Source organism: Etheostoma cragini, chromosome 23 (assembly GCF_013103735.1).
Source record: "Etheostoma cragini isolate CJK2018 chromosome 23, CSU_Ecrag_1.0, whole genome shotgun sequence".
Taxonomy (NCBI): Eukaryota; Metazoa; Chordata; class Actinopteri; order Perciformes; family Percidae; genus Etheostoma; species Etheostoma cragini.
In genome coordinates this window covers 861,049-874,176 of record NC_048429.1, presented here as the reverse complement: position 1 = coordinate 874,176, position 13,128 = coordinate 861,049, and the positions used below count along the sequence as shown (strand labels likewise).

The window sequence follows — 13,128 nt, the reverse complement described above, 5'->3', positions numbered from 1 at the left end:
TGCAGAAATGGGGGCTGTCCACGCCGCTGTTTCAACTACAGTTCCCATCATGCTCTCTGCTAAGGCCATTTCGCGCTGGGGAGCGGCCATTTGCTTTTACTTTTAAATGTCTCTTTCCTTTCTTTTTGCGTATTTTCCAGCAGTCCCGAGCCATTCGCGCGCAGTTGGACCTGCAACTCTGGTCGAACCTGTGGATCCACACAGTGGTTATTATTACAGTGGTTATTATTACAGTGGTTATTATTACAGTGGTTATTATTATGATTATTATGATTGTGTGAGAAAAGATATAAAAGTCATTTAATGTTTTTGCTTTGGTTTTTTGGGGGCGGGAGATTCGTAGGGGGTGCAGCACATTATGAGATCAGCTCACCGCGCTCATGCTTTGAGCTAACACAACCTAGCTGACAGCTACCAGAGTGAATAGACCCTTTTTACAGCATGTCAGGTCAAACACAGGTGTAATTAACAGCATTAATTATAGCCCTGTTCCATACAGGTGGGCCTGGACCCTGGTATTAGCTAGCATGCACTGGAATGGCTGTGAGACACTAATTATAGTGGAACGGTAATTAATTTGATCAACTGTGTCTGTGCTTACCCTGCAGTGCCATGTCAAGATGTAAAAAAGGGCCTATAAGCAATATTCATAAATATGTTAAGTATCCAAATGTTCTATTTGTTGGATGACGGCTTTGTTGGCTCATCTTTAAAGGCGTTTATGTAGCCCAAAGCTAATTTAGCTTTGGGCTACCCTGTTAGCCTAGCAGCTAGTAAAAATGCATTGGAACTATTGTTAGTGGGGTGTTAGCATTATTAATACGTTTCTAAAATAAAATGATGGTAGCTGTTAGCAAAGGTCCTCCTAGTCCCAGTAGCAAATCAAACACATTTGCATTGTTGGGAGAAAGTGCTAACTATGCTAACACACTGTTTGTTGAGCAGTAGCTTTGTTTCTTGAAGAAATTAATGTGAATGTATAGCTTAAGGTAACCTTGTTAGCCCAGCAGCTAGTAAAGATTGTGGGCAACAACTGTGTGTGTGGTGTGATGTCCGAGGAACGATAGTAGCTGTGTGCTAACTCTTTAGCGTAGCAGCGCGGTGAGCTGGCTCTAGATCTGCTGCTCAGGGAGGACATGTTGCCTTTAGACAGCAGACTCACACTGGTCCAGTACCTTCTATGTATGTATGTATGTATGTATGTATGTGTGTGTTTGTAAGTGTATGTGAGCAATGAACCACAAAAGTTTCTGTGATTATGTTTTTGGCCCGGCGGGGGGAATGATTAATATTTACTGAGCAGGGCAGCCAGCTGGTGTTGCATCTGTATTATTAACCATAATATTACCTGACTATTAATGTTATTAACCCATCTGAGAGGGGAAGCACTTAATTATGTGTCGGACGTCCTTTAACTGATGGGAATATATCAAACTTTCCCCCGACAAAAGTTAGATCTGGTCCTTGTTATCTTTGGATTCTCAGATCATCTGGTGTAATATTTCATGCTAACACTGTAGCATACTCCCAATGAGTAGTAGTAGTAGCTCAAAGCTAACATGCTAAGGTGATAGCATGGAGTGCCGCTGCCACCTGGATAGTTTTTTTTAAAATATTCTCATCAGTTAAAGATGGGGCCGATTTATGCTGCCTGCTCGATCCGAAATGTGTAAGATGTTCTCGCATGCGTAGATAACCTTGCTTCCGTTAGCCTCCAACGGGAAGCTAACGTTAATAACATAATATTCCTGTTTTACGAGGATTTACGGCACTGCACAATCTTTTTCAAGTCGTAGTTGTAGCGGCCGGCCGTTAGCCTCCACCGGGAAGCTAAAGTTACTTTAGCTAGGTAACTGCTAATTCGGCTAACCACTAGCTGACAGCTTGATTCAGTCTAAAATAACTCAAACTAAACACGGGGAAAATCAGTTTACAGCTAAATTAAGACTTTAACGTAATAACTATAAAGACACAGATTGATTGATTGTATTTTAAATGATCACAAGTAAAGTAGAAATGATGTAACAGCTATTATGTATTTTAATGGTTATTGTCAGGTGTTATTTTGAGGGTCTTTTAAAGTTAATACATGCTGTCTCAACTAGCAGTTAGCCGAATTAGCTGCTAGCTAAACTGATGTTATTTTCCCGGTGGAGGCTAACGGCAGAACGCTACAACTATGAGCGTGGAACAGATCGTGCAGTGTCGTAAATCCTCGGAACAGGATCATTATCACGTGCAGGATGGATCGTGCAGGCGGCACAGATCGGGTACCGACGGTTCCTTTGTAACGACAGCACGGCTGAGGTTGAGACCGACCGGAGGAGGTTGGGCTTAAAGCTGAAGCCCCGCCCCTTGTGCGTTATGGGGGCGTGGCCTGTGAAGCAGCAGCCACAAAAAGCCTTTCAATATCTGTCTTTGTTTGAAATGTGAGCGTGGTCATCTTTCAGATACAGCGTGTGGGACCAGAGACCTCTGTGAGTGCTGCTGTGCCCAGTGTCGTACTGCCAGGAGCACCGCGCTGCAATGTGGTTCTGCTGTCAGTATTCTGGTTCTCCTGCAGTACGTTCAGTCATGTAGCATGTTGATGTTTCTGTCAGTACTCAGTCTGACTTCTAGGAGGTGCTGCAACAGTTTGCATGCCAAGCAGAGGCTTCTAGATGAAAGGTCTGGTCTGCAGCCATGGGGGGGGCGGAGGCGATCCCGTCTGCTCCGGCGTTGAGGTGCTCGATCCGTACCGCGAAACACACCTTGTTCTACTCGTGTCGCATGTATGTACTGGAGATGGCTGAGATTAGGCAATGACCTAACTCAGATAGTTTGGGTCAGAAGGTTTTTTTGCATTGCCAGCTCCATCTCCACAAGTAATAAAATGTACACCCCTTAAAAGAAAATGTCGTTAAAATAGCTGATACATGGTTACACCTCATTGGCTCTTACCAGAGTATCTCAGTGTGTACTTCAGCAGTCCCACCAACCGGTCCCAAAACGACCCAGCTAGAGAGGAAATACTGTAAACATATTCTTTGGAAATCTTTACAATGATTTCCCGAAAGAACCGAGCAGATCGGCTTGTTGCACGATCCAAATTTGCTTCAAATCTTGATATTTTCAGCGTTTAGCGTGCTAGCTCGATGTTTGATGATGTTTTCCTCAAGCGAACAGAGTTTAAAAACGGCAACTCACAGAGAGCGGAAGGAGACGGGCAACGGATCAGGTTCCCGGTACGGATCGGGTATGACAGGGTTATCCGAACAAAATATCACTAAAACTGTTGCTTGCTAACGTGCTAGCATGCTAACAAATAGGAACGCCAGTGTTGCGATAGCCCTTAAAATATCCCAGGGAAACACTCTGGCCACACAGTTCCAGCATTCTTGTGATGAGAGCGCTCGTTTTTGCTCAACGGCTCATGGCAGCACCTGGATATCCGACGTGTGCTCGGCCTATCACATCAACAACTAGCTGCCGCGGCTGCAGGCAGACCTTTCTGGCTTCCACAGTAGCAAAGGCTGTGGTGGCATTTGTCATTTCATGCGACTTCTGGATCTGCAAAGGCTAACGGCTCACATAGTGATCATGTGCTTCTGTTATGGACGTTTGGCAGATCTAAAGGCCTCAAAAAGAAGTAGGGTGTACGATGTGTTGTCTGTTTTTACACCTTTTCTCAAAGACATTCATGGCACTGAGCTTGTGAGAAGTTAAATTTGTCCTTTCTTTCACACTCCCACGGCCACTGTTGGAGTGTCTTTATGGTTATTAAGTCACAAAAAATGGTCAGAAGCTTCCAAGGAAAGGTCTCAGATGCTGTCGAGACATCCAGGGAAGCACTTAGTTTAAAGCAGGGCTGTAGTCCGGTCTTGGACTCGAGTCCAGACTCAAGACCATTTTTCTATAGTCTCAGACTTGTCTCGGTCTCGGCCACTGGTCTTGCCCAATATGCCTTCTGGTCTGGACCGAGTCCAGGTGTCTTTATTATGTTGATAATGATATTGCAGGGAAAGTGAAACCCAAAATGATTGTCTTGATACTGTCATGCATGAGACCTTCTTTCTGTCCTGGACCCGGTCTTGGCTCAGACTGAAACCTCTTTGGACTCGCTCTTGACTTGGACTTGACTAGTCCTGGTCTTGGACTCGACTAGTCCTGGTCTTGGACTTGTCTTTGACTCAACTAAGGTGGCCTGGACTACAGCTCTGGTTTGAAGAATACAGAAGCCTTAACATCCATGATAAATTAAGGCATATTTTTAACTTTTTGTTTTTTTAGAGCTAGGCTAGCAGTTTCCCTCTGCTTCCAGTGTTTGTGCTAAGCTAAGCTAAGCTAAGTGCACACGGGACCTACCACTCAGATGAACAGGTTTGTGATCTTCTGAGTTTCTGTAAAAAGGCTGAAGTAAAGAATAGAGCAGAAGTCGCACTGAAATGACGAGAGCAACCGCAGCCAAATGCGAACCGACATGGTTCACTCAAAAAGAAATTATTTTACATTACTGAAATAAATCTGCTTAGTTTTCCTCTGTATGGCGTGATGACCAGTGAAATGTAAATGGGTGGGATGGGAGGAGGGGGGGAGGAGGGGGGGTGGGGGGGGGGCGGGAGGGGGGGGATGAAGCCAAATGTAAAGTAAAAACTAAAAAGCCTTAAATGAATAAAAGTGGTGCAATTTTGTAACAGCAAACGGCAACGTGGAGTCATTCTGAATGGATGGATGGATGGATGGATGGATGGATAGCAGACATAAAAGATGGATATATATTTTATTATTTATTATTTTGAGACTGAAGGGGCTCCTACTGGGCTCACCCAGTAAGACCGGATGCCCCATGGCCCGGGTTTGACCTCTGACCTGTCTGACCTGGGACCTTTTACTGCGTGTCATCCCCCATCTCTCTCCCACCTTTCACTGTCACTCTAAAATACAGGGAAGAAGACGCAAAAATCTTTATGAATTGAATTAATTTGAGACTAAAATAGTTTACATTTTTACGAGTCACTTGTTTTGCTTGCTTATATAAGTACCAGAAAACATACATTAAAACATACTTTTATAGGAGAGCCTCTCCCGATCTTATTTGACTTTATTTTATCCCTTTTATTTTATTGTATTTTACTCATTTTATAATTATCTGTATTTTAGTCTTTTCAAAGTTTTCATGCTTTTATCTTTTGGTGTATTACGGTCTCTTGGGTATTATTGTCTTTACACTTTGTTAGAGCACTTTGTAACTTGTTTTTGAAAAGTGCTCTACAAATAAGGATGATTATTATTATTACCACAGAAAAGCTATTATTATTTATTCACCATTATTAATTATTCAGATTTGATCATATGTGGAGTGTGGACTCAAATCGATGTATCGATTAGGAACAACATGAATAAAAGAAAAAGAAAACAAAAATAAAGAGGGAGAGCAATCAGGGGTCATGATTATTATTATAACCACGTTTAACAGAATGTCAACAGATGACGTCAGTGTCAACGTGATTACGCAAGACGCTAAGCTGCCATGGCAACATGGACAGTTAGCATGGCAACGGCGGCGGCTTGTTCCTGTAGCCGAGGATGAGAAACCGGCTGGTTTAGCGCGCTGGTTAACCTAGTTTACTAGTTAAACGATATAAACCGGTTTGTTAACTAAGTCAAAGTCAGCGGATTAAGAAGGAGTGACTTATCGCGGTGTTTTGTCGGCAGCAAGAGTGCTATGACCGTCCGCTTCAAGGTAAGCAACAGGTTGTTAGCATTGTTAGCATTGTTAGCCAAACAAACGGATGCTAACGGACATTTAGCTTCCTAGCTCGCTAACAGCAATATCCATGAACAGGCTGTAACTACATTACAGCTTCAGCTCGGATGAACCAATATCCGGGGTACCGGACTGAATAGAGCACGAGACTGCAGAGTCAGGATATATGGGATTTAATGTGAGCTAATGAGCTAATCCAGCTAATCAGGTTCAGATTGACGTTCACTGACTGTACAACCACAATAGAGTCTATTACACAACCATGTCTAGGGTTGGACATCGTTTGGATTTTAACATTTCTGATTCCAATTCCGATTCTTATCGATTCCGATTCTTTGAGGGGTGAGATGAAACGGGTCACGTGCCTATTTTCCCAAGTAAGAGGAAGGTTTTATTTTAATGGTGGGTTGCAGTTTGGCGTTGAAAGGAGCCAGTTGAGGTGGTTTGGGCATCTGGGAAGGATGCATCCTGGGGGGGTCCCTAGGGAGGTGGTCCAGGCACGTCTAGCTGGGAGGAGGTTTGGGTAAGACCCAGGACTAGGTGGAGGGACGTGCAGCTGGGAGGAGGCCTCGGGGAAGACCCAGGACTAGGTGGAGGGACGTCCAGCTGGGAGGAGGCCTCGGGGAAGACCCAGGACTAGGTGGAGGGACGTCCAGCTGGGAGGAGGCCTCGGGGAAGACCCAGGACTAGGTGGAGGGACGTCCAGCTGGGAGGAGGCCTCGGGGAAGACCCAGGACTAGGTGGAGGGACGTCCAGCTGGGAGGAGGCCTCGGGGAAGACCCAGGACTAGGTGGAGGGACGTCCAGCTGGGAGGAGGCCTCGGGGAAGACCCAGGACTAGGTGGAGGGACGTCCAGCTGGGAGGAGGTCTTGGGGAAGACCCAGGACTAGGAGGAGAGATTATATCTCCTACCTGGCCTGGGAACGCCTCGGGATCCCCCAGTCGGAGCTGGTTGATGTGGCTCGGGAAAGGGAAGTTTGGGGTCCCCTGCTGGAGCTGCTGCCCCCGAGACCTGATACCGGATGGATATCCATAAAAAAAAAAAAAAACTTTAAATTATATTAATTGCTTGTTCATTGATTCTTGCTAACTTATAATAATTCATTCATGCTCATGATGCACAGATCTTTTTTTGCTATTCACAAATGATGAAATATTCATATGAACAAGATTATTTCTTTCTATTTCAGTTTATAGCTGCACTAGGTCATCAAAAGGAATTATTCCAGATGTCTTTTGTGTCACATGATTAACATAAACTACATATTTGGGATCTCTGGAAACGTTCGGAACTCCACTTCTAACCACATTTTTAAACAGCCACCAAAACACAACAATATTTCTCTGTTTGTGCGTTTGTTTCAGAGTCAGAGTGAATACCGGAAGAGCTACCGGGTCCCCCGGTCCAGGAGTGTGTCTCCTCAGCGCTGCGCTCCATTGGCCGGCCTGCGCTCGGACCAGATGGGTAAGAACCCTGAAACGAGCTCTGATTGGCCAGAGGCGGCGGGGGCAGTTGATCATCACCGTCCTAAAAAGTCTGAAATCACAGCTCGTCTCTTGGACGTGTCTGTCTCTCAGGTGTCAGCAGAGAACCCGGTCTCCAGCGTCGGAAGAGGTCCGGTCCCGGCGGTCTCGCTCAGTCCCGCGGGTCTCTGCTCTGTCCTCCAGACCCACAGCACTCAACAGCCCCCCCTGCTGGTAGGAAGCCTCCATAACAATCTCACCATAGTCTCAGAAAGACGTTAGAGGTACAACCGTAGACTGTAGGTAAGAACACAGTAAAGTTATTAAAGCGTGTTTATCTGTAGTGTGTGATCTTAAGACATTAACAAGCTTACAGCTTAGTTCATTTGCATAAATATATATATAAAGTACATTCAACAGATTAAAAAAAAAATCATTACAGGAGAGGGAAGAAGCCTAAAGGGATTATTCAGAGTCCTCCTTTTATACAATGGAGAAATATGATAATTCCAAAAAATACAAATAATAAAACAAGCAATATGAGAAACAAATAAATAACAAACAGAATATGTACATGTCAAAAAAGTAGGCAGGTAAAAAGACAAAGTAAACAGAAGAACCATTTCCATAAAGTCAGGCAATAAATACTAGGGGGTGTGCAAAAAAATTGATTCTCATTCATCGATTCAAAATCAATTAATATAATTCCCCAAATCTATTTTATTTTTTCGTTTTTTAATGGAAATTATACAATCCCATCGGAAAAGTAACTACCGGTACATGTACGTACTCGTTTTTTCAATTAAGAATCGTTTTTTGAATTAAAAATAGATTTTAAATGGAATCGTGACCCCGAAAAATCAATATTGAATTGTAAAGTTTTAGCATTTGGAGAAAAAAGTGTTTTTGAAATAGTATTGAGTAAAAGTTGACATATTCCAGTCTGTGATTATCATCAACATCCATTCCTTTAATTTTAGTCTCAATAATTCCTAATTTGTGCTTTTCTAACTCAAACATTAGGTATAATTTCCTATAAATGAGGTTTATTGACCATAAATTTCAAAAATAACTGTAAAACTAAAGTTAATTAGTTGGTGTTACGTAGTGTTAAACGTCAAAATATGTTAAAAACATCGATAAAAAGCGTCAACAAAAGTGTTGATTTTTTTTAATACACACCCAGTCCCCATGTTGCCCTCATGTTGTCCCCATGTTGTCCCCATGTTGTCCCCATGTTGTCCCCATGTTGTCCTTATGTTGTCCTTATGTTGTCCTTATGTTGTCCCTATGTTGTCCTCATGTTGTCCCCATGTTGTCCCCATGTTGTCCCCATGTTGTCCTCATGTTGTCCTTATGTTGTCCCTATGTTGTCCTCATGTTGTCTTCATGTTGTCCTCATGTTGCCCCCATGTTGTCCTCATGTTGCCCTCATGTTGTCCTTATGTTGTCCCCATGTTGTCCTCATGTTGCCCTCATGTTGTCCTCATGTTGCCCCCATGTTGTCCTCATGTTGTCCTCATGTTGTCCCCATGTTGTCCTCATGTTGCCCTCATGTTGCCCTCATGTTGTCCTCATGTTGTCCCCATGTTGTCCTCATGTTGTCCCCATGTTGTCCTCATGTTGTCCTATATCAATGTTCTTTTTAATTTCCCAAAATAACATGATTGATTCCACCCAACGCTCTTTGCCAAGTACAAATCTCTACTTTCATTCATTTTGGGGCGTCTTATTCAATTTTATAGCATTGTAAACCAAATGGAAGTGTTTTTGAAATAGTATTGAGTAAAAGTTGACATATTCCAGTCTGTGATTATCATCAACATCCATTCCTTTCATTTTAGTCTCAATAATTCCTAATTTCAGATTTTCTAACTCAAACATTAGGGATTATTTCCTTTTAAAGTGAGCATAAATAAGTGTTGACGTCTTAATGTCTTCCTTCTTCAATATCAGCCTCTAGGAGGCGCTCTGCCCCCAGGAAGGAGTCTTCCATGAAGCCAAATCCTCCAACAACCCCTGAAGCACGGGCTGACCCTGGATCTCCCGTAGACCCAGAACCCCCAGCAGGACCACGACCTGCTGCAGACCCAGAACCATCAGGAGAACCAGGAGCTGTGGTCACATTTGGTAAATACACAACCAGGGTTTTCTCTACCATCACGAGGCGCAGGCGCACCACCCAAGCTGCTTTGGGGGAGCACCACCTAAACTGAATAAATGTAAATCAATAAAAATCAGTGTGAGCATCAAAACTTACTGAATTACTTTTGTCAGATCTAATGATTTGTTTTGATTTGGTCCCTAATTGTTTTGTCTTTAAAGTGTTTGAGTGGTATTTCTTTATTTATTCATTACCTGCTCTTAGCTTTTACAATGTTTTAAACGCACATATGGTAATAATAACAGTCCAAAAATGATGTGAAATTGCATATTGTTTATTTAAAATTCTCACGTTTTCTTAAGGGAGAGCCCCTAAAACAACCCCCCCACCCCCAGACGTATATCCCCAAGTCTTCCACAAACCTCGGGAAACACTGACATAGAATAACTCTGCTTTCTTCTTACATCTTAACTCTCCTTTCGGTGAATTTGTTTAGGTTTGACGATGTATAAAACGCACAAGCCACCCTCCATCTTTAGACACTTGATTCTGGGCTTTTACGTGTTTTTCTGTCTCCTCAGCGAAGCCCCGCCCCTCCAAGCACGATAGCCAACCACAGCTGAGCCGACCATTTACAGCAGCGCCTGATGCACGTCAGCCCTCGGCCAATGAGGTGAGCCGAAATGTAGTCACGTGATGAGCTACTAATAACATTTCTGAAATGACACTAAATAAACCAAAACACTGACGAGGAGGAAGATCTCGGGCAGATGATGATAGTAAAAAATATGAAACTAAATTTAAAGTCAGTACCTTGATTTGTGTGGCAGGTTCAGCACGCTCTGCGGTGGAGGGCGGGGCTAAGGACCGGAGGTCAAAGGTCAGGAAGTCATAGGTCAGAGTATCGCAGACAGTTCAGCTGGAAGAAGCCTGCACCTGCTAATTCACCCCTACTGTACGCAGAACAGGTACACACCGCCTTCTGATCCGCCCAAATACTGCCACACCTTTTATTACACCACCTGGTCACAAATAACCAATAACACGGGCTGATGATATTAAAGGGGGCGCTAAGCAGATTTCTTTGGTAATTAAATTATATTTCTCAGGTTTCCTCCAACAAAGCTACTAGAAAATGTGTATAAAAAGAAGTAAAAATGATAATTTAAAACATAAACGCACAATAGTGCAGAAGTTAAAATTTAAGAATATTATAAAACATGGTTCTACTACTGCTGCAGAGTGGGGGTGGGGGGGGGGACTCACCAGACACCTCCCGATACGATTTCATCACGATACTAACGCCACGATACGGTATTATTACAATTTTAAATATATTGCAATATTCTGGGATTTATAGTCTTTTTTCTAACTTCTAATTTTTCCCGATTTTGAACGACGTCCCCAAAAGGAAACTTATCAACATCTGTTTCATCTAAAAAGAAACATTTCTCAGTTTTGTTCATCTAGCTTCAATGTTATTACTGCAAAACGGGACAAACTGACCAACACATATATAATATATAATATATAATAACAGATCCATACTTGGCGTCTGTGTATCGATACAGATACAGATTTTTTTTTACCCCACCCCTACTGCAGGGTGCCATATTCTGCACAAGATGCCGGCTACATTACATTAATACATCTTACACTCAAACTTTGTACCAGCTGGGACAGCAAATACTGCTTAAAACTACGTGCCTAAGAGGACTTGCCCCCACGAGTCCTGCAGGGGCCGGGGGTTCGAATCCCACCTGCGGCCCTTTTGCTGCATGTCCCCCGTCTCTCTCCCACGTTCACATCCGACCATTGTCTATCCACTAACTAATTAAGGGAAAAAATAAACAAAAAATAATCTTTAGAAAAAGCATTCCTGTGTAATGTATGTCTGCAATAGCAGTAGTAGTACTGCTGTGTGCCACAAGGGGGCGGCAGAGGTAGTTTTGCTGCTGGTTTCTCTTAACTGAGGACTAACGTCACTGAATGTGTTCACTAGTTGTTTAGATGACATAACTGGTTCTCTTCTATTGAAGAGATTTAGATGTGGTGGCATAAGTCATTTAATAAGTCACTTCATTGCTCTTTGATTTCCTTAAATCAGAATCAGGTTTATGGTCACATATTTTCACATATTTGGAGTTTTCCTTCGTAGTTTGGTGAATAATTGTCAAATTAAGAAGTAGAAGAAAAGCAAAAAGTCAAGAATCACAAGTCTGAAATATATCTGTTCTAAAATGAAAAGCTCTGCACTGTGTTTAATGTGTATTTGTCCACAGTGTGAACATATAAACTAGTATTTAACTGACTTTTGATAAAATGTCATTCAACCAGTGGTGGAATGTAACTAAGTACATATACTCCAGTACTGTACTGTAGTACACACGCAGAGCTACTGAGGTACTTTTACTTTACTCGAGTCTTTTCTTTTCATGTTACTTTCTACTTTTACCCTTTAAGAGACAAATATTGGAGTTTTTACTCCACTAAATTCATCTTTTACAGCTTTAGTTACTAGTTACTTTAGTTACTCCACTACATTCATCTTTTGTAGCTTTAGTTACTTTAGTTACTTTAGTTACTCCACTACATTCATCTGTTACAGCTTTAGTTACTAGTTACTTTAGTTACTCCACTACATTCATCTGTTACAGCTTTAGTTACTAGTTACTTTAGTTACTCCACTACATTCATCTGTTACAGCTTTAGTTACTAGTTACTTTAGTTACTTTAGTTACTCCACTACTTTTATCTGATACAGCTTTAGTTACTAGTTACTTTAGTAACTTTAGTTACTCCACTACTTTCATCTGTTACAGCTTTAGTTACTAGTTACTTTAGTTACTCCACTACTTTCATCTGTTACAGCTTTAGTTACTAGTTACTTTAGTTACTTTAGTTACTAGTTACTTTAGTTACTTTAGTTACTCCACTACATTCATCTGTTACAGCTTTAGTTACTAGTTACTTTAGTTACTCCACCACATTCATGTTACAGCTTTAGTTACTAGTTACTTTAGTTACTAGTTACTTTAGTTACTCAACGACATTCATCTATTACAGCTTTAGTTACTAGTTACTTTAGTTACTAGTTACTTTAGTTACTCCACTACATTCATCTTTTACAGCTTCAGTTACTAGTTACTTTAGTTACTAGTTACTTTAGTTACTCCACTACATTCATCTGTTACAGCTTCAGTTACTAGTTACTTTAGTTACTAGTTACTTTAGTTACTCCACTACATTCATCTTTTACAGCTTCAGTTACTAGTTACTCAAGTTACTAGTTACTTTAGTTACTCCACTACATTCATATGTTACAGCTTTTGTTCTAGTTACTTTAGTTACTTTAGTTACTAGTTACTTTAGTTACTCTACTACATTCATATGTTAGAGCTTTTGTTCTAGTTACTTTAGTTACTAGTTACTTTAGTTACTAGTTACTTTAGTTACTCCACTACAAGTTAAAGTTTCTGCACACAAAACACTCGGTGGGAACCGAACCCCGGGCCGCTGCGGTAGGGACGGGGCATTAGTACATGGGGGCGCACGCTCAACCAGGTGAGCCACACCTGGGGACCCAGTAACCTTTGACCTTTGACCCTGCCGGCAGGTGCTCCACTCCAGCAGCAGATCTGTGCCCCCCTTTAAGAAACACCCCGTTCCCATGGAAACGGAGTATCTGCGCAGCTTCCAGGGTCTGGCCCCGCCCGCCAAGCCCCGCCTCCGGAAACACCTGGAACATCATCACCAAGTACCATTGTTCCACACACACACGGTACAGTACACACACACACACACACACACACGG

General features: G+C 42.3%; 1 protein-coding gene across 1 annotated transcript in view; it reads left to right on the top strand.

Annotated features, from left to right (window-relative positions):
* Positions 1–5,489: 5,489 nt before the first annotated feature.
* The window catches only part of mdm1 (Mdm1 nuclear protein), a 7,919-nt gene continuing 280 nt past the window's right edge, over positions 5,490–13,128 (top strand). Inside the window, exons 1-7 of the mRNA XM_034864107.1 lie at positions 5,490–5,722; positions 7,112–7,211; positions 7,325–7,444; positions 9,167–9,340; positions 9,896–9,987; positions 10,145–10,282; positions 12,931–13,100. Of these exons, the coding sequence (XP_034719998.1) occupies positions 5,705–5,722; positions 7,112–7,211; positions 7,325–7,444; positions 9,167–9,340; positions 9,896–9,987; positions 10,145–10,282; positions 12,931–13,100 (812 nt within the window). The 5' untranslated portion in view covers positions 5,490–5,704. The remainder of the gene's footprint in view (positions 5,723–7,111; positions 7,212–7,324; positions 7,445–9,166; positions 9,341–9,895; positions 9,988–10,144; positions 10,283–12,930; positions 13,101–13,128) is intronic.